A 27,748-nucleotide genomic window follows, 5' to 3' on the forward strand; every position below is an offset into this window, starting at 1 on the left:
TCTATGTTTATGTTATCTTATTCTGTATGTGTTTGTCTTCTAGATTCATTCATGTCCTCGTAAATGATGAGACTGCACCTCCTTTGTGTCTGAATACTATGCCATTGTGTCTAGTAACAGGATTTTTGTGCATTCATTGAATGATGAAACCTTACAGTTTGCCCATGTCTTACGTTTCTGAATAGTGCACAATAAAACCGAGGCACAAATATGTTTTCAGCACAGTGATTCTATTTCCTTTGCCTATCTGTCAAGGCGTGTGGCTGCTTACTCACATGGCCATGCTGTGTTTTAGTTGTCTAAGGACTCTCCATACTATTGTTTTTATGGTAGCTGAATTAATTTGCTGAATTCCCCCTTTAAAGACTATTAATTCTATATACATAGGTAAGTAAATGCCATGATTTAAAATCATCTAGTCATTCATTCTTTGGGATAATAAAAGGAAGAGTGCAGTACTAATTGTTACTACCTTCATTCTTTATGTTTCATCTGTTTAAAATGGTATAACTTTTAATAATCTTCCACAATTGCCTTATTGCTTATGAACATCAAAGATCATTCTAAATGTTGAATGACATAGTGTAACTAAAATATTAAGTAATCTTGCCTTTGTACTTTCTGTTACAAACATTTATTTTCAATCACTTTCTAAGTAGTTTTCTTACCTATTTAATTTAGGGAGCTTGATCGATTCAACTTCTCCCTATTACTCATTTTCCGTTCCATTAAAGTACTGTAATTTATTACCACTGCTTATAATTGAGGCTTATTTCATGTTAATGTCTTTCTACACTAGTCTTCCCACCTGGAATGTCTCCTTGCCTGTTTTCTCAGTTCTGCCTATTTCTTCTGACTCAAGACAAGCCTATTTTTATCACTTGGTTTCCATATGAATTCTCTTGTAATAATAAGCTTTATAATGCCTATCATTTATTAAAGACTTGTGTTCTGGATGCTGTTCAGAGTATTTTACAAAATTACTCCCTGTATCATTCAAGGCAACCCATTAGATAGTTATTTATTATTGATTAACCCAGAAAAGAAATAAAATGAAAATTTTCTATGAAAAGTATCCTGTGTTCGAATTGATTACCTTCTGAGAACCCTGTGTATATTTCTACTAACTTGTTGCTTTTCTATGTTTGCTAAGTCTAATATCAGCCCAAGACCTATGAACTCCTGGCAGTTATATGTAGATAGGTGAATTTTCATCCTACCTACTATATTTTGTTGCCTCCTTACCTACAACTTCCACTGCCTGGTGGTGGTGAAAAATATCCATTATAACCTTTAAGAGAGAGTTCTGTGTCCCTTATCAATATTTACTGCAGGTCCAAGGCAGTGTGAATGAGTCTTGTAGCTTGACAGATTTGGCACTAGTCTGCCATCCCAAAGGAATATGACAAAGCTATGCTTATAATGATATTTTAGGTCATTTAATTTTTTTTGGCTTTTGAGACAGGGTTTCTCCATATTGTTTTGGAGGCTATCCTGGAACTCACTCTGTAGACCAGGCTGACCTTGAACTCACAGAGATCTGCCTGCCTCCTCCTCCCAAGTGCTGGGATTAAAGGCATGTGCCACCAATGCCCAGCTAGGTCATTACTTGATGTACCTAACTGTCCCCAAAGTCGTGTAAACAAAAAGATTAATCACTGGGATAATTTCTTCTCTGACAGCAGAAATATTTTATAGTAGAGATAATTTCAGCATAGTTTGTCTTTTAGGTGGCACTGGGTATCCTGTTGCAAACTGAGAAATCTAGTCAGAATTTTATTTCTCACTCAAAACAAGTGGTCTATGTGGGTAAATGCTTTTGTCTGTTTTTCTTTAAATCAAAATTATTGTTGCTATCTTTCAGTGTTCTTTTCTTTGATCATTGGAGATTTTTTTGTGCAGCTTCAATGGCTACTGCATATTTCATTTAATGATCACACACAGCATGTTAGTGGAGACAGCATAGACTCTGGTAAAGAAAACCAGGTCAATTTCCCAGCTCTAACATTTCCTAGATACTCGACTCTAAGAAAGTCAGTTAAAGTTCTCTCTTATCTGTGACACATAGAAAGTGAATTGTGCTTCACTAGGAGTCAGTGATAAGAAGAAGTAACTCGGGTGGTAGATTAATAAGAACTTAGTGACATAGAAATCCCATACTTCACCTCTTTAATTGGTTGCTCTGCACTACCATCAGGACATAGGAAACTATAACTGACATAAGATTTGCCTGCCAGGATTAACACAGTGCTTCAGCCAGTGTTCCTTTCTAAAAGGAGGAGTTTTGTTCCTAGTGTTTATAAGACTTGGCAAGAATTCCACATCAATATTTAGTCGCTAATATAAATGATTTAAAAGAAAAACACACACTTGATTTTTAAAATTAAAGATAGAACTATCACTTGCATTCCTCCTATATTTCCCATGATGCCAAGACTAAACAAATAATTGCTAGTAGATGAATACTTGCTTATTCATTTTGTGCTCCTTTCTTTGTTAATGAGACAACAATGATATTTATATGCAGTAGACTTTACCCAGTCATAGAAAAGAAGAAAATTAGCACATTAATGAATCAGCATTCTATTTGCACCTCAGAATTTCTCACTTATTCAGCAAAGAAAAATGTTGATGGTTTCACGCTGCACATGAGTTTAAGTAGCTAGTAATTAAGACTGGTTCTTTGCTATCAGGGCAACAGAAAAAAATCAAATGTATGATCATTTATATGCTCAGATTGTGTGAACAATCATTCTATTGTTCAATTATTTTTCTGGGCCTGGGGATGTGTCTTAGAGGTGGTAGAGGCCTTCCATGTACTATGGCCTCAGAATCATCTCAGTTCCAGAAAGCAAGAGGAAAGTGTGGGGGGAGAGAATATATTGGGTTTTATTTTTCCTGAACATACACAAGATTTGTTTTGATACCTTGAATGCATGCTCTGGATAGAAATTTTGGGTGGTGTACAAAAAAGTGAGAGACAAGTTAGGGAATGCTCTCAAAATTAGGTCTGGTTTTCTGTTCTGAATTATTTAGATAATTAGATCACCTTTATATTTTGCTGAAAAAATGACAAAGTAGGTATAACATATAGATTTAGAAAATGGAGAAGCAAAATTCTTGGTGTGGTGTTGCATGGGTGTAACAATATTTCAAACACTGAGACAGCAAAATCATGAGCCCTAGCCCAATCTGGGCAACATAGCAACATAGCAAAACTCTCTCTCTCTCTCTCTCTCTCTCTCTCTCTCTCTCTCTCTCTCTCTCTCTCTCTCTCTCTCTCTCTCTCTCTCTCTCTCTCTCTCTCTCTCTCTCTCTCTGTGTGTGTTTGGTATGGTGTGTCCCAGTGTACCATAGTGTACCAAAGAGGCAGAAAGAGATAGAATAAAATCCTGGAAATGATGTCTATCTGATTAAACTCCATGCAGTAAAAAACTGATGAATAATTTTCTACTATGTTTTCTAGTTTTAAAATCCAGCTATAAATGGCCCCAAGTATTGTGTGATAAGGATAGGTGTTCTTCCATCTGTCTTGTTATTTTCTTTCCTTTCCCATCTGAGGTCATCCAATCTGTATTCCTCTCCCAGTATTCAGAGTCCATCAGGGCTACGTTGGCTGCAAAAATAGTGACAAGAAACCTTCATTGTCCATCTACCCAACTTCTGCAGCATTCAAACTTCTGCATTTTATGACTGCAAACAAGAGCTACTTCTTCAGAATTACTAACATGTTGTTGCTGCCACTTTCCCTCTTACTTCAGCAGAGTCCTTTAATTAAATTTTAGAAAGAGTAGGAGGTGGGGCGGGGAGGGAGAAAACTTTTTTAGTCACACAGATCAATCCAATTTTTCAGAGCTTCAGAATGAATTTTTAAAGTTGTTGAACAGAAGCATACAAATCTGTGAGAGCAAGTCAAATAATGTACAAAGCCTCCATTCATTGTGTAGGCAGAATGGAATGCTGGAACCCGGCAGCTCTCTGAGGAATGTTCCTTTGGCTTTGAATGTTCTGCTGGGAACAAGGAGGGAAACACATATATAAAATGAATTTATAATGTCTCTGGCTTATTATGGCAAAATGATAAGAAAAGTTGGCTGTTTAATACAACTGTCAGTTGCATATTCCAGACCTCCATTCTTTGAGGTCCCTCCCACATTCACACGCCTGGCTACCACTTAGCAAGCAGTACAAAGTGGCCGATTATGATTATTGCCTGTCCAGGCCTGTGCTCTTAAACTCATTCTGTCGACAGAATGTAAGCAAATTGGCATTTTAAAGCAGGGACCATTCCATTTCTGGGTTTTCTTAGGTTTGCTATGCAACAGGATCAGTGCTGTAGTCCCCGGTTCAAGCTGAAAATGTTGCACAGGAAGACATATCATGTAAAGGTCAGATTTTTGTGTTATGATATTTTTATTTGCATCTATACAGATGAAACTTAGTGCATACATCTTGTCTTAATTCTTACCAATGACTCTTAAACTGCTGAGCCTGAAACTGTTTTGGTATTTTAAATGGTGTATTAAATGCTTAATAATCAATGTGTGATGTTGTAACATGTGTATGATGCCATAGTACTAAGGTGAAATTTAATGTGTGTTGTCAAGAAAATGCTCTTGTCTCATAGAGTCCCATTAACGTGCTAGTGTTGTGGAACAAGTACAACCTTGGTTATACATTTCTTTATGCTTTTATGGTCACAGTCAACACAACAGATTAATATTTTAATGAGATGACTATCACTGGGATCTATTTTACCGTGGCATTTTATTTCATAATATATGTATATATAAGAATTTTTTATACATGGACTAGAAACTTTAACTTATGAAATGTGCTATAAATGTGTTACATCTAGTTCATAAAAATAAGAAATACATTCCTTACATCTAATATGATATCCACTTTTAATCTCCATAATAACTTCAGGAGGCAGGACCCCAAGGAAATTGATGCAGGGAGTATTTTGTTAGTTACCAAATTAGAATTTCTTTTGAACTAATAATTTTTTTAAGTTCTCGAAATTCACATTCATTTCTTCATTTAATAATTCTGAATGTGTTCTTCTGTAGGATCTCCAAGGTGAAATTGAAGCTCACACGGACATCTATCACAATCTCGATGAAAATGGGCAAAAAATCTTGAGGTCCCTGGAAAGTTCAGATGAAGCAGCCCTGTTACAACGACGTTTGGATAACATGAATTTCAAGTGGAGCGAGCTTCGGAAAAAGTCTCTCAATATCAGGTAAGCAATGATCGGCGTGGGGTGAGGGATCCAGATGTGAATAAAGATGACAAAATTTTCCTCATTTTACTAGCACAGGTAGCTAATATCTCATATGCTTATGTAAATCACCCAATTTCAGAATGATTTATTTTATTTTGAATAAATGAATCATTCATTTGCTTGGAATGGAAATGATACTTGAGGGTTCAGGTTAGATTAAAATGGGACTGTTTCCTAACCACAGGAGAGATGCATATTAAGACATTAGAGGAAATTTAAATAGAGAGCACAGCGATCTTAATTTCAGAGTTCTCTCTTGGCTTATCACAGTGTCATACAAAAAGCAATAAAATTAGTGAATGTTTGTTATGGAATTCTCTTTGGCATTACTCTAAATGCATAACCAAAGGACATTCTTTTTAAAAGCAGAACACATTATAATTAACAATTTAAAGACACCCTCTCCAGAGTTCCTGCAGCTAAGTAGATTATAGCAATTTTTTATCATTTGATCTCTTACATTTTGTTGAAGCACATGCTCTGTAGGTATACTAAACTTTTTGATTTGTCACCCATTTCTTCTTTGCCCTATCAGCTTGCTTTGAGAAATGAATGGATACATCTTCAATCATTTCTAAAGGCGGTAAAGGGAAGCTCTAGGGATCCCTGTATTACTGGGATAAGTTTCTGGAGAAACCAAAGAGCAGAGCTGGTCTGTGAAGTGCCCAGTGGTACCTAAGGAGCTGGGAAATGCAGGGAGGAGAAGGAAGGCTCTTTAATTTACTGGGTTTCATAATCTACTTATTTTTAAAGATACTTTTGTGCTTTCAACAGTGCCTATGAAAGGAGTGGTCATGAAGAGAGGTAGAAAAAGACAAGTGGACTTAATGATAGTTAGAAAACAATGTATCTGATAGTGGGACTAGTTACTTCCCTGAAGTAGTATGACTACAAAATAAAAAAAAGCATTCCTCCTTTTTCATAGTTATCCTAAATTAGCTGCAGTTCTAACATACAACCCCCATAACGAAGAGGAACACTTGAAATTTTATTAAATTGAAAACACTGTTATAAAAAAAACTGGACCCATTATGAAATAATAATAATGCTAGCAACTAGCACAGACTATGTGTTATGTCCCATTCACTGCTGTAAGCACTTCATAGTGTCTGACTCATTTAATGTTATCAGCAACCCTGAAAGGTAGATTTCCTTCTCTCACTGTCTTAGCATTTGAAGAAAATGAGGGACAGAGACGTTAAATAAATTCCCGAAAGTGAACCTGTTAGCAAATGGCCTAAGACTTATTCACAGTAAGTCTAAATGCATCATGTCAACTTTTAACCATCAAAGTATACTGTAGGGCAGAATAAAGAAGAAAATTTCACAAATGAATTGATCATAATTGAAAAGATCAATTTGAGTAACAGATTTCAAAGAAGAGAAAGGATTTACTTGTACAAAGCTTGCACCCAGATTCCTAGATTCTCATCTTCATGTCACTATTCTGCCCATGAGTTTTTACATCTACATGTTAGAAATGAGTTGGGGGCAACAATGGGATATGGCATTTTCAAAGGTAGAGAGGCTATATTAACTTTCTGTGTTTTAAACTTTAAAGAGAGGTCAGAGTATATGATGGCAAAGGTCACATTTGTAACATTTGTCCTTAAAAAGAATGAAACATGAGGAGAAAAAAATGCTTCAGTGGGTGAGGAAATGAAGCATGATTTCCTTTTGAAGAAAAGAGAAAGAAAAGGGATATAGCTAAATCTCTCTTGGTGCCTTTTCTCTCCTTCAAGTTAACTTGATTAAATAACAGAATTGATGGTTGCAAACAGAATTTCCGGCAAAATATGAGCTCTTCGTTTTCACATATGCTAACTTTTACAGTTTAATTCTTACTGCAATTAATCAAGAACAAAACAGTTACCTTAGCTTATATAAGATGCTGCAAATTCTGCATTGTGAACACTCTGATCAATGGTGGAACCTTTATATAGGTCTGTGTAATAATCTAAAATATGTTGTAAGTATTCAATTATAAGAAACAAGGAATTCTTCACATCCAAATGCTTTAGTTCATCTTAACACATGACTGGAATAGGGGTGTCACTCTTTCCATTGTAGAGGCACACCACAGGTAATAATTGGGGATATTATGCAATAAGGTAAAGGAACTTAGGTAAGGTTGTTCATTGGGGGTATTTTTCATCTTGAATGTCACTACATTTTTTTAAAAAAAAAGTTTCAAAATATCCTGGGAAAACAACCCTGCTTCTGAGAATTATATCATGTTATGTATTAGAAAGTATAATGGGTTTGTTTTTCATGAGGGCTTCTGAAACCATTCATGTGTTTGAGAAAATAGCAAGTGGTACAAAAATAGTCTATCGAGGACATAATTTCTAACACGTTACTCCTTAGTTCATAAATCTTGGTCTTGTGTACACATCTTACTCTTGTTAACCTCTTCCCTTTTTTTTTGTTCTTCAGATGCTTCAGTCTCATTGTGTTTCTTTTTCACCAAGTAACACTATAGCTTCTCCCAACATGATACTTTGAGGCAACCAGATTCTGCTTTCTAATGCAGTCTTGATTTCTAGCAGTCTCCTATCTCTCACGAGAGCTGTATATAGATACATACTGGTTCATATGCTTGGAACACAATCTGTCTTCTTATTCTTAAATTTTGACTCAAATTCTACAGTATTTTCCATTGGGACTCTTCATTACCATATCTTTCCAGAACTATTCACTATTCTAATTTACATTTGAAGGACTAAGTATGCTGCTCAGTGATAGCATGCTTGTCTAACCTGAACAAGATCTTTGGTCAGGGTACAACACACACACACACACACACAGAAACACAATTGCTTTGAGTGTTCGTGAGTTGTTTCATGATTGTTGGCTCCTGTCAAATTAAATAAAAGATGTTGCCAGGTGGTGGTGGCACATGGCTTTACTCTAAGTTATTCCAAGTACTTGGGGCCCAGAGGCAGGCAGATCTCTGAGTTGGAAGTGAGCCTGGTCTACAAAGTGAGTTTTAGGACAGCTCACGTTATACAGAGAAACTCCATAAAAAAAAGAAAGAAAAGGAAAGGAAAAAAGATGTGCAAAGTCTAAATTAGTCTAAAATAATAGAATCTTTTTATACAAATAATTGTTTTCTCTTCTGATGCTTTTGCTACCTAACTTGTAATGTTAAGCAAACTGCTTAAGTACTTTAGTGCTATGAGACACGAAAATGAAGAGGTTTGACCAGAAACAGATGGTTGGCTCAGCTTCTCTTTCAATTCTGCAACCCTATTAATTCTGGGATAATATTTTTCAAACTCAGACAAATCATTGTGTTTGTGTGTGGGGTGTGTACATATTACATGTCTGTATGTACCTGTGCCTGTGGGTATAGCACATGTGTACAGGGACTACAGGTCAGTGTCAGTGTCATTCTCAGTCATTCTCCATCTTATTTTTTGAGTCAGAATGTCTCACTGCATCTTAAATGCACCAATTTGGCTAGACTGTATGGCAAATTGCCTCAGGGATTCTCCTGTCTCCACTTCCCTGGGCCTGGTATTACAGATGCATGCTACCATGGCTGGCTTAATGTAGGCACTAGGTAAGCATACAAATGTCCCCATGCTTATTCAGCAAGCAGTTTTCCAATTCATTCCTCTCCCCAGCTGCTTGGCACTGATTTGTTAATAAAATATAGTGTTAAAACTAAATAGAATGCTTTTGAGAAAAAGTGCTGGAATTTACATAGAAAAGTGGATCATCAATTGCATACTCATTATCATATCACATGTTGTCCACAAAACATACGAATAAGGAAATAGTGGTAGTTCAGTCCCAAAGAATAAGCTGAAAGATGGAAATCTAATAATATTTTTACTTATACATAGAAATTTGTACACATGCATACATACAGAGTAATGAGACTGTCCAATACCAGGATGATGATTAATCAAGGAAAGTGCTTCTTGTGCTACAAGAGCCCATATCCACAGTCTTTCACCTTGACTTTAAAACTAGTAGGAATTTCAGAAGCGGTCAAGTGATTTATTTTTACAGAAGCACTATTTATGAAAATTTGCTTAATCTGTATTCATATTTTACCCACAGGGTTGTATATACATTTTGCTATGAGAATTACTTAATATGTTATTGCTATGACATCAGAAAATTTATATTTTTATTCTTGGCAAAAATAAAATGTGTAAATGCTATATGAATTTCATGTTTATTACATTTTGAACATTCGTTGGAGATACGGGACCACTAACATATTCTTCAGCAACAATGAATCTCTTAGGAAGTACTTGGTATTGGCAGTTAGAAAAGAGAGGCTTTTTGTCTAAAGTGGAGAAAAAAAAAGAGCAAAAGGAAGAAGAGTGCTTAGACATTTGAGTGGGGAATAAAAGGCAAGTTGGACACTGAGTAGCTCTGACCTTTTTCTTACTCTTGGAATGTTAATTATGTTGAAAGTTGGAGTTCAAGGCCCAGCTGAAAGAAATGTTTACTTCTCTTTGGGTTTAATTCTCCCTCTTTATTTAAAGCCCCACAGCTCTCACTTTATTTCTGTAGTTCTTTATTATTTCTGCATCCACACCTTTTCTTTGTGTCTGCTCAAGTGCTATTATATTACACAGGGGCACACAGTATGTACAGTGATCTATCACTAACTTTATAAAGGAAGTCAACGTGCAATAGAACACAATTTGCCTTAAGAATGTGTGCATTTCAAAGTAAACTTTTATTAAGTATTTCAAACTAGGCATCAACCAAATCACATTTGGAATATCTGTATCTAGAGAAATAACACCACTTTTCCATCCTTTATGTTTCTTAGAGTGCTGTCTCAGAAGGCTGCTTTAAATATCATGCAGAACATTCCAATATGCCTGAAAGCCCTATATTTCTCTTAAACCATATGACTTTAACTTTTCTGTTCTTCAAAGATCAGCACTTAACTTTTTAGAGGATAGTAGCCACTAAGCTCTTGTCATCACTAGTAAAGATTAACAGGGAATAGATAGTCAGTCTGTACCTATTCAAACTACCTGTTTTTATTATGTCCTCAGTGGGAAGGGATAAATAAAGTACATTTGACCACTAAGAAGAGGCCATTTTTTCTTTGAAATCTAGAATATTTGGTTAAAACCAGGATGCTTAAGGGTTTTTCTTATCTAAAAGTAACTTGTAATTCTCAATTCCCATGTGTAAATATGGACATATAACAGATATGCCTCAGCAGTTATCTAGATCTGAAGTCCTTTTCCACAATTGTAAAACACGGTGTTTGAACTGTAATCTCTAAGGCTTGTCTTAATCCTTACATCCTTTGCTAACAAAAATGTCTTTCCAAATACAGGCGATAGCAGCCCCCCAGAGATAGTTCTTCTTTTTTTAAAATATTTTTATTTAAATTAAAAACAATCTTATTTTACATACCAATCCCAGTTCCTTCTCCCTTCCATCTTCCCATGGCCCCCACCAACCCCCTATCCCTCCATCTACTCTCAGGGCGGGTGAGGCCTTCCATGGGGGATCTTCAAAGTCTGTCATATCATTTGGAGCAGGACCTAGGCCCTCCCCTGTGTCTCTAGGCTGACAGAGTATCCCTTTATGGGAAATTGGCTCCCAAAGTTCATTCGTACCCTAGGGAAAAAAATCTGATCCACTACCAGAGGCCCCACAGACTGTCCAGGTCTCCTAACTGACACCCACATACAGGGCACCTGGTTCTGTCCTATGCTGGTTTCCAAGCTTTAGTCTGAGGTCCATGAGCTCCCACTTGTTCAGGCCAACTGTTTATGTGGGTTTCCCAGCATGTCTTGACCCCTTTGCTTATCCCTCCTCTCTCTCTACAACTGGATTTCAGGAGTTCAACTCAGTGCTTAGCCAAGGAGATAGCTTTTAAGAAAAAAAAATGGGCTAATTGTTCAGAAGCATTTGGATAGGTGGACAGTAAAATACAACCAACATAGAAATTACAAATGTCTCAGAAATATTTTACAAGATTAATATGCTAAAATAAGATATTATCCAGCCTAATACAGTTTCCTTATATTTAGATTGCCTTTAAATCATGACAAACAACCTTTTTTCCTAGAATGGCCCACATACAGCATTAAAGAACTAACAGTAATACTGTAAGAAATTGTTTCTCATTGTTGTTGGAGCTCAGCAGAAGAGCTATGAAAGCACTTCTTTTTTATCAGTAAATATATATACTTTTTGAAAAGTTCCAATATATGTTTTTATTTAAATTAGAAACATGCTTGCTTCACATGTCAATCCCATCTCCCTCTCCAACCCCTCTTCTCTTGTCCCTCCACCAGCCCTCTCAGCCCCCCACCCAATCCCCAATCATTTCCCAGGGAGGGTGAAATCCTTTATGGGGGATCTCCAGCGTCTGTCATGTCGTCCAGGGCAGGACCTAGGCCCTCCCCTGTGTGTCCAGGCTGAGAGAGCATCCCTCCATGTGGAATGGACTCCCAAAGTTCATTCATATGCCATGGTGAACACTAATCTACTACCCAAGGCCCCAGAGATTGCCAAGGTCTCCTCACTGATACTACATTCAGGGGGTTGGGATCAGCCCCATGCTGGCCTCTCAGCCACAGCTAAACACTGAACTGAACTCCTGGAACTCAGTGACAGAGATGACAGAATGATGAGCAAAGGGGTCAAGATCATACTGGTGAAACCCACAAAGACAGCTGACCAGACAAGGGAGAGCTCTTGGACCCCAGATTGATGGCTGAAAGCACTTCTTAAAAATGTTGAGGTTTTGGGAACAAGGCCTGGGTTTCTGGATTTCAAACAAGTTATTCTAAATACACATGCATCCTGAAACTGGAGGACTTCATCTTTGAATTATTTAGAACTGTATATGATTTTCTGACTATCTCAGCTCCAGCCCTGTCCTGTGGTTCCTGACTTTACATTTTTGTCTTAAGGAAAAATCTTATGGGAGGAAAAGAAGGAAACAATCATTAGATATGTGCTTAAGACAAGCCAGCTATGGTGCTGCACACCATTATTCCCAGCACTCAGAAAGCAGATCTGTATAATGTGACAGCTATGTAGTCATAGACAAGTCAGGGCTGAGTAGTAAGAAGCTGCTTCAACAAATCCCATACCTTAGGACATGTCTTCTCACCCAGATACTTAATAGTTTCTCATCTCTTCTGGTTACATGTCCTTCCGCTGCTGCTGTTAACAGTGATGACTGCTCTTTCATCCTGGCTTCTCACAACCTTCATATCCCAGGCTCTCAAATTACTATTAGATATTTTAGAATTTAATTTCCTGCTTTCACAGTCCTCCATCCCTTAGGGAACACAAAAGGATTTGTTGACTGACAAGTGATCAGTCAGTACCATTTAAAATAGAAGTGGTGTTCTTTTTTTGAGACAAGTTTTCTCTCTGTAATAGCCCTAGGTATTCTGGAACTAGCTCTGTACACCAGGCTGGCCTCAAACTCAAAGAGATCCACCTAGCTCTGCTTCCTGAGTGCTGGGATTAAAGATGTGAACTGACCAGCCTACAGGTGGGGTTCTAATATTTCCCTATATACTAAAGCAGCAGCCTGACCTGTGATCTCACCATGGTCTACTTGCCGTACAAGGAATTCTCTTTTGGAATATTCCACTATATTAGTTTGCTTCAAATAACAAATAAATGGAAGACAAGTGTCAGACATCCTTCATCCCTTTCCTTTCTTTTTACAACCCAAATGCCTCATGCAACTTAAAGACACACAATCAATATTTATTTAACCGGTGTCTTGTCTACTGTTGACTGCTATTCCATGTGCCTCTGTCTGCCTACCTTTCAACATATCCTGTCTTATATCTTCTTTCAACTTCCATGGGGCTAAGCTGTAACTTTCAGACATTGCAGAGAATCCTTATGACCAGTGCTCATTAGATTTCTTAGTAGCTAACTAAATCTTAGTAGGGGAAAGTGATGGCTGTAAGATAAGGATGAAATAGAAAAATAAAGAACTGATCTCTATACCATATACAATCTACATGCACTCTTACATTGTGTTCATAGCGTGGTATGATGCACTTAACTTATTATATAATAAGTTTAATTTCACTTACTTGTAGTGAAAGTTTTACATTTTAATGTAGTTATATCAAGTAATATAGAATTCACATTCTTACAGATTGGGCAAGTATAAAGATGAAAGAAAAATTTGCAAATGTACCACTGAAAGACAACCTGGTTGTCATTCCAGATAGTTCCATGCACAATCAAGCACATGCTTACAAATGTATACCTAGCTACAGACAAACATTTTACAAAAAATAAAAATTTATGTTTCTTTTTTGTAACCTACTTTCTCATTTTCCATATGCATAAACATTTGCCCATCATACTGAATATTACATAGAAAGTCATTGTATGACTTTGCCATTATAGTAGTAATAAATTCTTTTGCATTGAATATTAACAGTGTTTATATTTTATCACAATTGCTATATTTAATAATTTCTATTTTTTGTAAGGATGCAGGCATTATGCCGGCCTGCTCCTGTCACCTGGTTGAACGTACTCAGGCGGTACACCTGTCAGTCCAGGGTTCCATGGTTGCATAGTCTGCACACAGGTACAAATGGCCCTTCTAAAAGAAACACCCCTACCCACTTATGCTCTCTTTCTGCCTTCTCTTTTCCCTCCATTTCCTGCTGGTACTCTGGGGCAGACAGGACTTGTTCTGTCTCCCTCTTCTCTTTTGTTCTCTCTCTCTCTCTCTCTCTCTCTCTCTCTCTCTCTCTCTCTCTCTCTCTCTTTCTTGGCCTTTCCAATTGCTTTCTTCATATTCCTTAAATTGAAAATTTATTTGCACATTTTAAGACCCTTATGTCTTCATTAGAGTATCTTTTGGAAAATATGAACAATTAAATTTCAGTAGAAAGTACATACTCTGGGAATTCTGAGGCCAGAAAGAGAGTTAAATGGTGGAAATGTCAGACTCAGTTACTGAGAAGACAAGGCACATGTTCTTCTACCTGGGTACTTCACGTTAAATTTCTTGGCAGCCATGGAGACTTATGTGTATTTATGTTATAGGCAGAATTAATTTTTATGAATTAATTAGTACTTGCTGATCAAATGTAAGTGATTCAGCATGGTTGCAGACTGACCTGAGAATAAAGCACTGTAACTTTCCCCTTTGTTTTCTTGATGATGATTTATTTTATTAATTTAGTTTCTTCTCCTCAAGTGAAATGTGGGTTTTATAGCACAGATCATTCATTTGTGTATTCCTACATGGCTTCTAAGGATTAACACGTTCTAAATACAGCTGATGGTAAAGCAGTCAGTCTCCTGCCTAAATTATTCATGTTTGGGGGAAGCTTTCTCTTCCATGTGTGTTTTTGTCTCATACATTTTAAACAAAGGAAGCAATGAGAAAAAAAATGTGAAACTTGGTGAAAAACCAGTCCTAGGTGCAGAGGCATAAATGGTAGAGGGCCAAGAGAAGCATATGGGAAGAAGAGCAGAAAGGAACAGATACCAGACGGAAGGAGTCAAAGGGAAAGGCTGTCCAGGGAGGAAGAAATGGAAAAGTCGAAATATGGGGAGAGACCTTTCCATTTCTCAAAGCAAAAAGAATTCCAGTATGAGTCACATGAAAATGAAGGGGTTTTATTAGTCACTGTGTCTAAGTTTTTTTCTACCAGAAACATTAAAAATCATTGACTGAAACAGGATAGGAAAACGTTTGATTCCAGCATGCAGGCTATGCCAAAAGTCTCAGAATTCTGAGTGTGGAAAGAAACATATGGCAGAATGTGGCCTTGCCTCAAAATTGTCAATGGAATACTCCCCCCTTGTTTCATGACTCACAAAACCAAGTAGCTAGATTTTTATTTGCAGCTATGGTATATAACTCACAATAGGTGTGAATTGTAGCAATATCCAACCAATGCAATGGGATTAATAGACTCATCAAGTATACTTCTAGATATTCTGACACAGTATGCTTCTGTTAATTTTTAGGTCCCATTTGGAAGCCAGTTCTGACCAGTGGAAGCGTCTGCATCTTTCTCTTCAGGAACTTCTTGTGTGGCTACAGCTGAAAGATGATGAATTGAGCCGGCAGGCACCAATCGGTGGTGATGTCCCAGCAGTTCAGAAACAGAATGATGTACACAGGGTATGATGTTTTAGAAACTAATGATTTGTGCAGAGTAAACATTAAATGGCTATTTTTAATTGTTTTTAATTAAAAATTAAATGGGAGAGGAATATTTTAGTCATTTAATCCAATGATTAATTATAAACAACTGATGCCCATTATATTTTAAATGTCACAAATATCTGCATCAGTAATATCCTTTTTGTCTATTTTAAATTCTTCTTATCATGGAAAATATTCAATAGTTATAAAAGCAGACAGAACATTAAAATAAACAGTCATGTGCTTTTCAGGATACCAACAATCCTCAATTCATGAACAGTCTTATTTCTTCTATGTCTCTATTCTTTCCCTTGCCATTTTGAAGCAAATTTCAGTCATATTCCATTTATTCCCAACTATTTTAGGAAGTATCTCAAAAAGAGGAGAATTTGGGGGTTTTGTACATAAATACAGTAGTATTATGATACAGTAAAATAGCAGTAATTGCATCATGTCAACTATCCACAAATACTCCATTTTCTCATATATAACCCATTTTTAAATTTCTGTTTTACTTTAAAATTCAAAATGAGATCCATATATTGCATTTATCTAATTTTTGGTATAATAGTTACATAATTTTTCTGTTACATTTCCTCCCTTCAAACCTTCGCATATACCTCTTCTTTTCCTCTCTTAAATTTATGGCCTTTTTTCATTACTTATTACTGTACACTTTCATATGTACATTTTCCTACACATAATCTGCTGAGACTGTATAATGTTGCTTGTATATGTATTCAGAGCTGAGCATGTGATATTGGATAACCAATTGGTGTGGTTCTCTCTGGAGAAGTCTGTTTCTCCCATTGTTAGCATTTCTCAGTTTCCTGTAGTTCTTTGGGTGGGGTTGAAGCCTATGGGTTTCTTCCTATTCCTTTGGGCATGTCTATTGTTTCTCTTGTTTACCTCATGTATAGGCAGTCATATTAATGAGACTTTACAGGTGTAATTTCCAACATTACTAGTTGATACAATCTCACTGCACATTCCCTGATCTGCTTGCTCTTACAATATTTCCACCACAACTTCTGTAGAGGCTACTGAACATTAGGTATAGGAGCTGCTTTGTAGATCTAGCCATTGGAGGACCCAACAACTCTGCATTTGGATTTTTTGTTGTTTTCTGTTAATATCGCAGTCTGTTGCTGAGTGAAGTTCTTTTGGTTACAGGAGAACTATACTTGTCTGTGGATCTAAAGATAAATGATTAGACTATCATTAGGGGTTATGGTGGTTTAGTAAAATGGTAGTTGTAATTTCTCTTCCATAGTCCATGACTTACTTCACTAGCCCGAGGTAGTTGGGCTAATTTTCTAGTAACAAGTATGGATCCTTCTTATGGGGCAGGTCTGAATTCTAACTGGAGAAGGTCTGAATTCTAACTGGAGAAGGTCTGAATTCTAACTGGAGAATTTTAAGTTCCTGCCGAGGCAGACAGACCACTACTACACCCTATTGTGTATGCTACACTCTCTGAGCAACATTAAGAGTGTGTGTGTGTTGGTGGTGGTGTTCTTAACAACCTTTAGAGGTATAACCTGGGAGTCAAAATTGTAACACTTTAATCTGTTTAGTCTTTGAAAGAAAAATCCTTCTGGATACTCAGCTAAAGGTAGCATCTTCAAGAAACGCCAGGGACTTATGTTGTCCAGAGAAAAGGACATAGGAATTGACAAAAAGGAAAGAAAATATGAAGGCCCAGAGGTCTTTTTTTTACTTTAAGTTTATTTTTTTAACTTTTATCATTATTTTACACACGAACCACGGTTTCCTCTCCCCTTTCTCCTCCAGTTTCTTCCTAAGACTTCCCCCAATCCACTCCTCCTGTCTCCTTTCAGAAAGGGGCAGGCCTCCCATGGGCTTGAGCAAAGCAGGGCATATCAATTGAGGCAGGACCAAGCTCCTCCCCCCTAAAGCAAGGCTGGGAAAGTAATCCAGCATGGGGAATAGGTTCCCAAAAGCCAGCTAGGCACCAGGGACATGTCCAACCCAGAGGTCTTTGAAAGACATGCTAAGAAAGCTGTCTGTTATTTGGTTATTTGTTTTTATGTGATTCAGATTGCTAAATTTTTTTAATTTTAATTTTAAATAGCTTGTTTTACATGTCAATCCCAGTTCCCTCTACCTCCCCTCCTCCCGCACCCCCACCATCCCCCCCCCCATCCTCCCACCTGTCGCACCTGCTGTGCGGCCTGCATCCGAGAATGTAGCGAGGTAGTCGGGATAGATGACACAGAGACCGGTCGGTTGCTTTAAGAAAACTTTATCTTCCCAAGTCAGCTTAGGAGAGAGCTCTCAGAAGCAATCTCAGGAGAAGTCTCTCTAAGAAAAAGGAGCTTCCCTTTTTTAAGGACTTTTGCCATCCATTTACATACCATTCTTTCCACTTCTCACCCTCCTGGCTGGTGGTTTAATCTCCGGCCCCAGAATCGGGGAGACACCACAGGGGGCAGGAAGAGGCATCTAGCCATAGGAGGTGTGGAAGGCATGGTATTTCAGTGAGCCAGCCCTTATCTGAGCCCTATCAAGCTTTAAAGCACTGAATTGTTTTCAGTAAACAATACATAGATGCCTGCTCCCAGGCCAAAGGGGAAGTGGGTTTCTGCTCAAGGTCTGGTGTCCCCACACCCACCCTATTGCCAATTCCTTCCACATAGGGGATATCTAGAGTCTGTCATTTCACTCAGGGTAGGGTCCAGGCACTCCCCTAAGAGTCCAGGCTCAGAGAGCATCCCTCATTGTGTTATGGACACACGATGTCTGTTAGTATTCGAGGGATAAACACTGATCCACTGCTCAGGACCCCATAGGTTGCCCAGGCCTCCTCACTGACTCTAACATTCAGGGGGTTGGATCACTCCAATGCTGGCCTCCCAGCTGTCGGTCTGGGGTCCAAGAGCTCTCCCCTGTTCAGATCAGTTGTCTCTGCTGGTTTTGCCAGCCCATTCTTTGCCAATGTGCTCACCGCTCCTCTCTCTCTGTCTCTGGGTTCCTTGGGTTCAGTTCAGTGTTTAATTGTGGGTGTTTGCCTCTGCTTCCATCAGTCACTGGTTGAAGGCTCCAGGAAGGTTATAGACATCAAGTTCATTATCAGGAATGGGCATCCGGGGTGGTCTCTACACTATTGCTTAGCTTGCCAATTGGTGTCATCCCTTTAGATCACTAGAGGTCACAATGGTACCTGATCTGTCTTCTAACCTATGATTCCCTCTTCCCCCTATCCTACCCCCCAGTCAAACTTCCTGTTCCCCCATGACCTACTCCCTCTTCCTCTTCTCCCCCTCTCTATTTCCCAGCTCCCCTTCCCCCCACCCCTCGCAATGTTCCCCATCTGTTCAGAGGATCTTGCCTCATTTCTCTTCTCTTGGGCACCATGCATATCTTTTAGGTTCTTTCCTGTTTCCCAGACTCTCTGTCAGTGGAAAGGCAGACTGGCACTCTCCTGATCCATGTCTAAAATCCATATATGAGTGAATACATACCATGTTTGTCTTTTTGTGACTGGGTTACCTCACTCAGGATGGTTTCTTCCAGTGCTATCCATTTACCTGCAAATTTCAAGCTTCCATTGTTTTTTCTGCTGAGTAATACTCCATTGTGTAAATGTACCACATTTTCTCTATCCACTGTTCAGTTGAGGGGCATCTAGGTTGCTTCCAGGTTCTGGCTATTACAAATAATGCTGCTATGAACATAGTGGAGCAGATGCCCTTGTTGTATGAATTTGCCTCTTTTGGATATATGCCTAAGAGTGGAATTGCTGGGTCTTGTGGTAGATTGATTCCCATTTTCCTGAGGCATCTCCATACTGATTTCCAAAGTGGCTGTACGAGTTGGCACTCCCACCAGCAGTGGAGGAGTGTTCCCCTCTCTCCACATCCTCTCCAGCATAAATTGTCTTTGGTGTTTTTTATTTTAGCCATTATGGCAGGGGTAAGATGGTATCTCAAAATTGTTTTGATTTGCATTTCCCTGATAGCTAAGGATGTTGAACACTTTCTTAAGTATCTGTTGGCCATTTTAGCCTCCTCTATTGAGAATTCTCTGTTTAGTTCTGTACCCCACCTTTTAATTGGTTCCTTTGGTGTTTTGGAGACTTGCCTTTTGGCTAAGATCAAGTGCAGATTACTAAATTTTTGTAGCAAGTCGAAATTACTGCCACATTTTTTAGTGTCCTAGTTTTGAGCAGCCCCATATATATCCACATTCATTGAGAAGTATGAACATTTCTTGTTGTGTAAGATGTGTTTTATACAATATATTTTGATCATATTCTCTCCCCTTCTCTAAACTGTCTCAGATTCTCCTCACCTCCTACCAACCAAAATATATGTTTCCCTCTACGTCATAAAAATTCAGAAAAAAATCCACAATAACAAAAAACAACTAAAAAAAGACAAAGAATGCCAAAACAAAACAAAACAAAAAGTGCACAAGAATAAAAACATGGAGTCTATTTGTGTTGCTCGTCTACTCTAGAGCACAGTGCATGCCCTGGATCTTGTTTGATATACCCAGTGTCCTGCCATTAGAGAAGACTGGTTTTCCTTCCCAGAAGCTGTCAGTAGCCAGTATCTTCTTGTATAAACGTGCGATTTTTGTTTACTTTCCCTTTTCAGTGTAGGATTTTGTCTGGCTTAAACCTGTGCAGGTCTTGGGTCACAGTCTCTGCAACTTCAGATGTCTACCAGTCCTGTTGTGTCTGGAAGATTCTACTTCCTTAGAGTCCTCCATTACCTCTGGCTCTTAAGATCTTTCCCCCTCCTTTTATGCAGAGAACCATAATCATTTTAAATAGAATTCATTGTCTGATATAGTAAATTGAGACTAAATTAGTATAAAAATACATAATTTTTATAAGTCCAGAAGCTAAAGAAAATGAATCATTGGCAAAGCAGACTAGAAGTAAATAAATACAGATTGTGACTAGTATTTTGTTCAGCAGTGCAAAAACAGAGAAACTGGCCAACTCAATTGTCATGATCCCCTTTTCCAGCATTTTGCTCTATCTCCTGATCTGCTGTCCCTGACTACTTGGTCTAGTAACTTACTAATTGAGCTAACAGCCCTCAAATGCTTGCATATAAATTCTCAGTCTCCATTTGAAAGTTTCAGGAAAGTCATATGTGTTGAGAAGACACAGATGTTAGAGTTAACAGTATGTTTGAGTTACTGATCACTCAGATATATGCCTATGGGCTTTAGCTTTCTTTACTTATGACTTGACCCAATGCATACCTGAGCTTCCCTTGGTATCTTTATTGTGGTGATACCTATCACAAACCATTGTCCTTTCTCAGGGAGTCTGTCACTCCTAGGGGTTAAAAGCTCAGTTTTATACCCAGTTTTACTGCAGTAGCTGTTTCAGAGCTATACTACAAAGGTTACTCAGCAGTGACACACATGTTGCCTGGGTAAAAAGAATGAAGGAAGATACTTTGAAGCAGGATTTTCTGTCAGAGCATCAGGACTCAGAAGGAGAAAAAGGAAATGTATTAAGTATAAAACTCCATCAACATATGGTCAACAATGGGTTTTGATTTCTACTTTTAGTACATATTTGTTTCATTCTATGTTTCCAGGAATACACTTCTCTGGTTCATTATTAGTTTAGTGATTCAATTGCTGTTTATGTGACTACTAGGCTGGGTGTCAGGATGGATCACGTGTAACCATAAATTTATTCCCTGTGTATTTTCATTGTCACCATTTATAGTCATCTCTTTACTATCTGTGGTAAACTATTAATGTCCTCGATGACTGTCTTTGATGGGAACCTGTTTTCTTTCTTTCTGTCTGTCTTTCTTTCTTTCTTTCTTCCTTTCTTCCTTCCTTCCTTTCTCTTTTTTCTCTTCCTTCCTTTCTTTCTTTTATATGCCAACTGCAGTTTCCCTCCTTTCTGCCCCTCTGGCTCCCTCCCCTGTGTCATCTCTGCCCCCCACATACACAACTAATCTGTTTGTATTCAAAAATGGCAGGCTCACCATGGATATCAAGAAAATATGGCACATCAAGTTGCAGTAAAACTATGCACCATCCCCCTTGTATTAAGGCTGGGCAAAGCAACCCAGTATGAGCATAAGGGTCCCAAAATTAAACAAAATAACATCAGAGACAGCCCCTGCTCCCACTGTTAATAATCCCACAATAAGACCAAGCTGCACAACTGTCACACATATGCATAAGACCTAGGTAATTCCCATACAAGTTCTTTGGTTGTCCCTTCAGTTTTTGTGAGACCCTGAGGCCACATTAGTTGATTCTGTGGATTTTCTTGTGGTGTCCTTGACTCCTCTGCTCCTACAATACTTTCCTTCTGCCTCTTCCAGAGGGGTCCCTGAGCTCTGCCTAATGATTGGCTCTGGGTCTCTGCACCTGTTTCCATCAGTTATTGGATGAAGCCTCTCTGATGTCAACTTGGCAAGGTGCCTGTCTCAGCACTTCCCTCAGGCAGGACAGACTGTAGGTCAAAGATTATGTATCTGGGTTGGTGCCCCAATATCTCCACTAAAACTCTTCACTGGTCAGAGGGCCAATTCATACTACATACCTCCTATTGCTAGGAGTCTTCGCTGGAGTCTGCCTTGTAGATTCTTGAGAGTTTCCCTTGGGCTAGGTTTCTATCACACCCTGAAATGCCCCTCTTTCCTATTGTCTCTTTCAGTACTCTCTCTCTACATCCCCCTATCTGATGGATCATGTTCCCATCCCCACATACCCCCAGCCCTCCCACAAAATCTCTTCTCTTCTCAAAGTAGTCTTCTCACCCATGAGAGTAGAATTGTGTTCCCCAAACTAGCTGGGCAGCATAACAACTCTAAGTGAATGACTCTGAAGTCTTATTAATAAAATAATGCTCCATATGTGGTGAAGTGTTATAAATAATTAAAACTCAAATGTGCCTTAGCAAATACAAACTGACAAACTTTTATATCTTTGGAATATATTTTCCTGGGTATTTTACAGTTACTAATTAATTGCCTCACTAGAGTAACCAATTTTCAATTAATGTGTATTATTCTGGTCCAGATATATTTTTAAAACAGACTTCCTTTGTTTTACTTGAGCAACCACTAAAGTGATATTTATTACTTGTCTACTTCTGTGATTAACCTAGAGAGAGTCTTAAAGGAACTCATAATGGGGAATATTCAGAGAGCTGCAATAAACCAGGAGCTTATTTAATTCCTATCTTTGTATCCCACATCCAAATGGAGATTAGATCTTGATTATAAGAACACAGCAGGTAATAACTTTTTGTTTGCACTTTTACTAAGGAAATTGTTTGCCTCTAGGTTTTGATCTTTCAATTTAAAAAACTGTGTATGTCCTTCCCTAGAGACCATTAAGTACATCTTCAAAGCTTCCTGAGATTTTTCTGGTTACAATTTAGATGGAAGTAATCAATACATACATTATTAAAACAGTTCAAAGAAAACCATTATTGCCAGTATGCTGTTGACAAATGAAAAGACTTGAATAAAGTAGTTTACTTGTTCATTTGTCAGGTCATATATTATACATGTTAGATTTATTCAGATGTCACCACAAAGTGAGACAGAGTATTATAAATTCAATAAAGTTATCCCAAAATCACATTGTAGATTTTACATTTATTTAGGTTAATTTTATTATCAGTGCTGGCCTACTTAATTCAGATTCATTTTATTAGTATATGTATTAGCTGGATGAGTTCTCTGTGGCTCCTTTCTACAGGAATAGAAAATATCTTTTGGAACGTTTATTCCAGCATTCACTAATCTGGCTTCTTGGAATTCTAAATGTTTTCATTCTCCTGCAAAGTTAGATCTTTAGTTATGTCTACTCTTAGACGTTTTGGTAACTATGTTGCAGGAGTTAAATGTCTTTTTATCTATTCTTTATTACTACTAGAAGAAGCTTTGTATAAATGTGATATTCTATGCAGTCATACATAGAGATGCTGAATAGTAGAAACTTCACATTTATTTTTAGAATTGCATTTCTAGGCATTTGAGGAAATCATCTTCAAAGTAGCTATATCATCAGAATGTAAGAATGCAGCCATCTAGGAACTGCGGCTTTTCTTTAATGACTATAAGAAGAAGAAATGTGAACAATTTACACATTGATTTCAACACCCAAGACTTTTTCCTACTTCTTCAAATTATTTGATATATTGACTTAAGTATAATATTTATATAGCATTTTGTCTTCACAAAGCATTTTTTACACAGATCATTTAATTACAAATGAACCTCCTATCTTTTTCTGTGTTCATTTATCCTCCAAAAACTTGTAGAAAAATATTTTTTATTTAAATTAGAAACAAGTTTGCTTCACATGTCAATTCTAGCTCCCTATCTCTCCCCTCCTCTCCTGCCCCCACCAACCCGCTCAACCCTCCACCCAGTCCCCACTCCACTCCCCAAGGAGGGTGAGGCCCTCCATGAGGGAATCTCCAAAGTCTGTCATAACATCTGGGCCAGGGCCTAGGCCCTCCCCAATGTGTCCAGGCTGAGAGAGCATCCCTCCTGTGGAGTGGGACCCGCAAGTCCATTCGTGTGTCAGAGATTAATACTGATCTACTACCAGAGGCCCCATGGATTGCCGAGGCCTCCTCACTGACCCCTAAATTTAGGGGGTCTGGATCAGTCTCATGTTGGCCTCTCAGTCATTAGTCTGGGGTTAATGAACTCTGCCTTGTTCAGGTCAGCTGTTAATGTGGGTTTCACTAGCCTGACCTTGACCCCTTTGCTCATCACTCCTCCCTATTTGCAACTGTGCTCCAGGAGTTCATTTTAGTGTTTAGCTGGGGGTGTCTGCCTCTGCTTCTGATAGCCACTGGATGAAGGCTCATGTTTTTCTTTTTGTGACTGGGTTACCTCACTCAGGATGGTTTCTTGTAGTTCCATTCATTTACTTGCAAATTTCAAAATTTCATTTCATTGTGTAAATGTACCAGATTTTCTCTATCCACCCTTCAGTTGAGGAACATCTAGGTTGCTTCCATGTTCTGGCTATTACAAATAATGCTGCTATGAACATAGTGGAACACATTTCCTTGTTTATGAATGTACATCTTTTGGGTATATGCTTAAGAGTGGAATTGCTGGATCTTGTGGTAGATTGATTCCCATTTTCCTGAGGAATCTCCATACTGATTTCCAAAGTGGCTGTACGAGTTGGCACTCCCACCAGCAGTAGAGGAGTTTTCCCCCTTTTCCACATCCTCTCCAGCATAAACTGTTGTTGGTGTTTCTGATTTTAGCCATTCTGACAGAAGTAAGAGGGTATCTCAGAGTTGTTTTGATTTGCATTTCTCTGATGGCCAAGGATGTTGAGCATTTTTTAAATTGTCTATTAGCCACTTTAGGCTCCTCTATTGAGAATTCTCTATTTAGTTCTATACCCTACTTTGAATTGGATTATTTGTTGTTTTAGAGACTAGTTTCTTGAGTTCTTTGTAAATTTTGGAGATCAACCCTCTGTCAGATGTGGGGTTAGTGAATATCTTTTCCCATTCTGTGATGTCTTTTTGTCTTGTTGACTATGTCTTCTCAGTTTCAGGAGCTCCCATTTATTAATTGTCAATCTCAGTGTATGTGCTACTGGTATTATGTTCAGGAAGTGGTGTCCTGTACCAATTCATTCAAGGGTACCTCCGACTTCCTTTTCTAAGAGGGTCAGTGTGGCTAGATTGATGTTGAGGTCTTTGAGCCATTCGGACTTAAGTTTTTCATGGCAATTTACATAGATCTCTCTGCAGTCTTCTACATGCCAGCATTCAGTTATACCAGCACCATTTGTTGAAAAGGCTTTCTTTTTTCCATTGTATAATTTTAGTTTCTTTGTCAAAAATCAAGTGTTCATAGGTATGTGGGTTAATATCAGTGTTTTTAATTCAATTCCATTGGTCTACTTGTCTATTTTTGTGCCAATACCAAGCTGTTTTCAGGAGTATAGCTCTATAATAGTGCTTGAAGTCAAGGATGGTGATACCTTCAGAAGTTCCTTTTTTGTACAGGGTTGTTTTCACCAAGGGCATACAAATTGGATAGGAAGAAGTCAAACTTTCAGTATTTGCAGATGATATGATAGTTTATATAAGTGACCTGGAAAATTCTACACAGGAACTCCTACAGCTGAAAAACACCTTCAGCAAAGTGTCAGGATACAAGATTAACTAAAAACATCAGTACCCTACTATATACAGATGTTAAATGGGCTGAGAAAGAAATCAGAGAAACATCACTTTTTACAATTGCCACAAACAACATAAAATATCTTGGGGTAACACTATCCAAACAAGTGAAAGACCTATATAGCAAGAACTTAGAGTCTTTAAAGAAAGAAATTAAAGAAGATACCAGAAAATGGAAAAATCTCCCATGCTCTTGGAGAGGTAGGATCAATATAGTAAAAATGGCAATCTTGCCAAAAGCAATCTACAGATTCAATGCAATCCCCATCAAAATACCAGCACAATTATTCACAGATCTTGAAAGAACAATAATCAACTTTATATAGTAAAAATCTTGTCATCATAACTAACAGTGTAAAAACTCAATGATTCTTTAAGCTACTCTTTATTGAGTGCCTTGTAAACTCCAGAGGTCATAGATACAAAAGTGAATCCTGAGTCCCTGCCGGCATACACATCCACAGTAAGTCAATAAAGTAATGTATAAAATAGTATCAAGTACTAGTGAATGCTACAAAGTAGAAAGCAACTAGGAATAGAGAAATCAGAGGATGTAATGTTTTAATAAATGTCTGAGTTAGTGAGCAGAAATTGGATTGGGGGAGATACTTTTGAACAGAATGAGCAGCAGTTTCAGAAGCCAACATAGAAGAGTTTTGGAGTATAATGGTAAAATGAGATGCACAGTCTTATCCGGTAGGAAATAGGAGACTTGAGCTTTACTGGTTATACAGCAAGACAGGGGCCAGATGACAAGTAGTTTTACAGTTCAGAGTTTACGGGAGGATTTTATTCAATATATAGTAAGACAACACTCACTAGAAGGATCTTTAATGGCATCTGCCTTGTGGATAACTGATAGGACAAAAGAGGTGCTAAAGTCATTTAGAAAAGACATCATGATGATTTGGGCTAAAAGATAAATGATAGATCTGGTTAAATATTATTTCATCTAAGATTTATTCTAATGGATGACCTCATGAAATATATGTTAGATGGGACATGGAGTGTGAGCACAACAGTCAAGTAAGACTAAGAACCCTGTGTCTTGCACAAATATCAGACAGGCAGTACCACTTTTGTTGGTGACAGAAACTAGTATATGGGCATGTTTGAAGGTGTATGATTGAAGCAAATCAGGGGTTCCATCTCCATCTTCTGTTAAGGGACAGGGCAAATAGCATGATTCAGAATTTATCCTCTTCTTGTATTTGACAGTCTCAAATTTTGGTTGAATCACAAGAACGGATGTAGAGTAATTTTAATGTGATTTTTTCTAATAATCCATTTATTTACTATCAATACCTGAATCCAGAGTTTAGGCCCAATGAATTAAAACTGAGTTGTTTAAATGGCTAGGGGAACAGATTGGATTTTCCCCAGTGATTTCTCAAGGTCAGCTCAGAACTTAACAAGTCTGTTGTCAGTGGGAAGTAACTTCCCCAGTGGTTTTTGGAAACAGCCCAGACTGAAGATTGAAGTCAAACAGCTGTTCAAGATGCTGTGTGGGCAATAATCCATTCCTCAGTAGTATCAAAAACCTGTGAGAAGCCCAGTCTTAAACTATTCCATGCTCTTGATTTCAGAGAACACATTTTTTTTGTTTTAAAAGGCTCTATTAAAAATAAATCTGAGCAAGGAGTTAGGGAGGTAAAGAATGTATTTCCTGATACATACTCAGAAATATTATCTCTTAAGCAACATCTTAAAATTTGATCTATCTTGAGATATTTTTATTCACTTTCAATTTAAATTAAAAATTATTGAGACATGTTTCTAAATGAATTCAATTCTTCATGTTATTGACTGTCTGAAATATTAGTTAGGTGTATCAGACCCTATGATTGTTTATCTTCAATTCTATTCAGTAGTAGAGTAAAACTAAGATGCACCTATTTTCACTTTATTTAAATTTGACTGCATAGTCATACTCATAGAGTCAGAGAGCTGAACATAGTTGACAGATGTTAGGGGAACAGTTACTCACTGGGTAAAATTTAAGTTACAAATGATGAGTAAATTGGTATCTATTGTACAAAATACTTTCTATATTTAACAATACCTGCTGGCTCTTAAATATTTCTTAAATGGTAGAACACATGTTAAGCATTCTTATCATAGTTAA

The 27,748-nt window shown here is 37.8% G+C and overlaps 1 protein-coding gene across 10 annotated transcripts in view; it reads left to right on the forward strand.

Moving 5' to 3' along the window:
* Positions 1-27,748, forward strand: part of Dmd (dystrophin) — a 2,157,616-nt gene that overhangs the window by 1,764,884 nt on the left and 364,984 nt on the right. For 8 of the 10 annotated variants that reach the window (XM_040744180.1, XM_021232987.2, XM_040744181.1 and 5 more), the window contains 2 exons: positions 5,073-5,245; positions 15,257-15,413. In XM_040744180.1, coding sequence (XP_040600114.1) covers positions 5,073-5,245; positions 15,257-15,413 — 330 coding nt within the window. Of the gene's footprint in view, positions 1-4,251; positions 4,389-5,072; positions 5,246-15,256; positions 15,414-27,748 lie in introns of those variants that run through there. The other 2 variants (XM_040744184.1, XM_040744185.1) reach the window with 2 other exon arrangements.

Source organism: Mesocricetus auratus, unplaced genomic scaffold (genome assembly GCF_017639785.1).
Source record: "Mesocricetus auratus isolate SY011 unplaced genomic scaffold, BCM_Maur_2.0 Super-Scaffold_100003, whole genome shotgun sequence".
In the NCBI taxonomy this organism is placed as follows: Eukaryota; Metazoa; Chordata; class Mammalia; order Rodentia; family Cricetidae; genus Mesocricetus; species Mesocricetus auratus.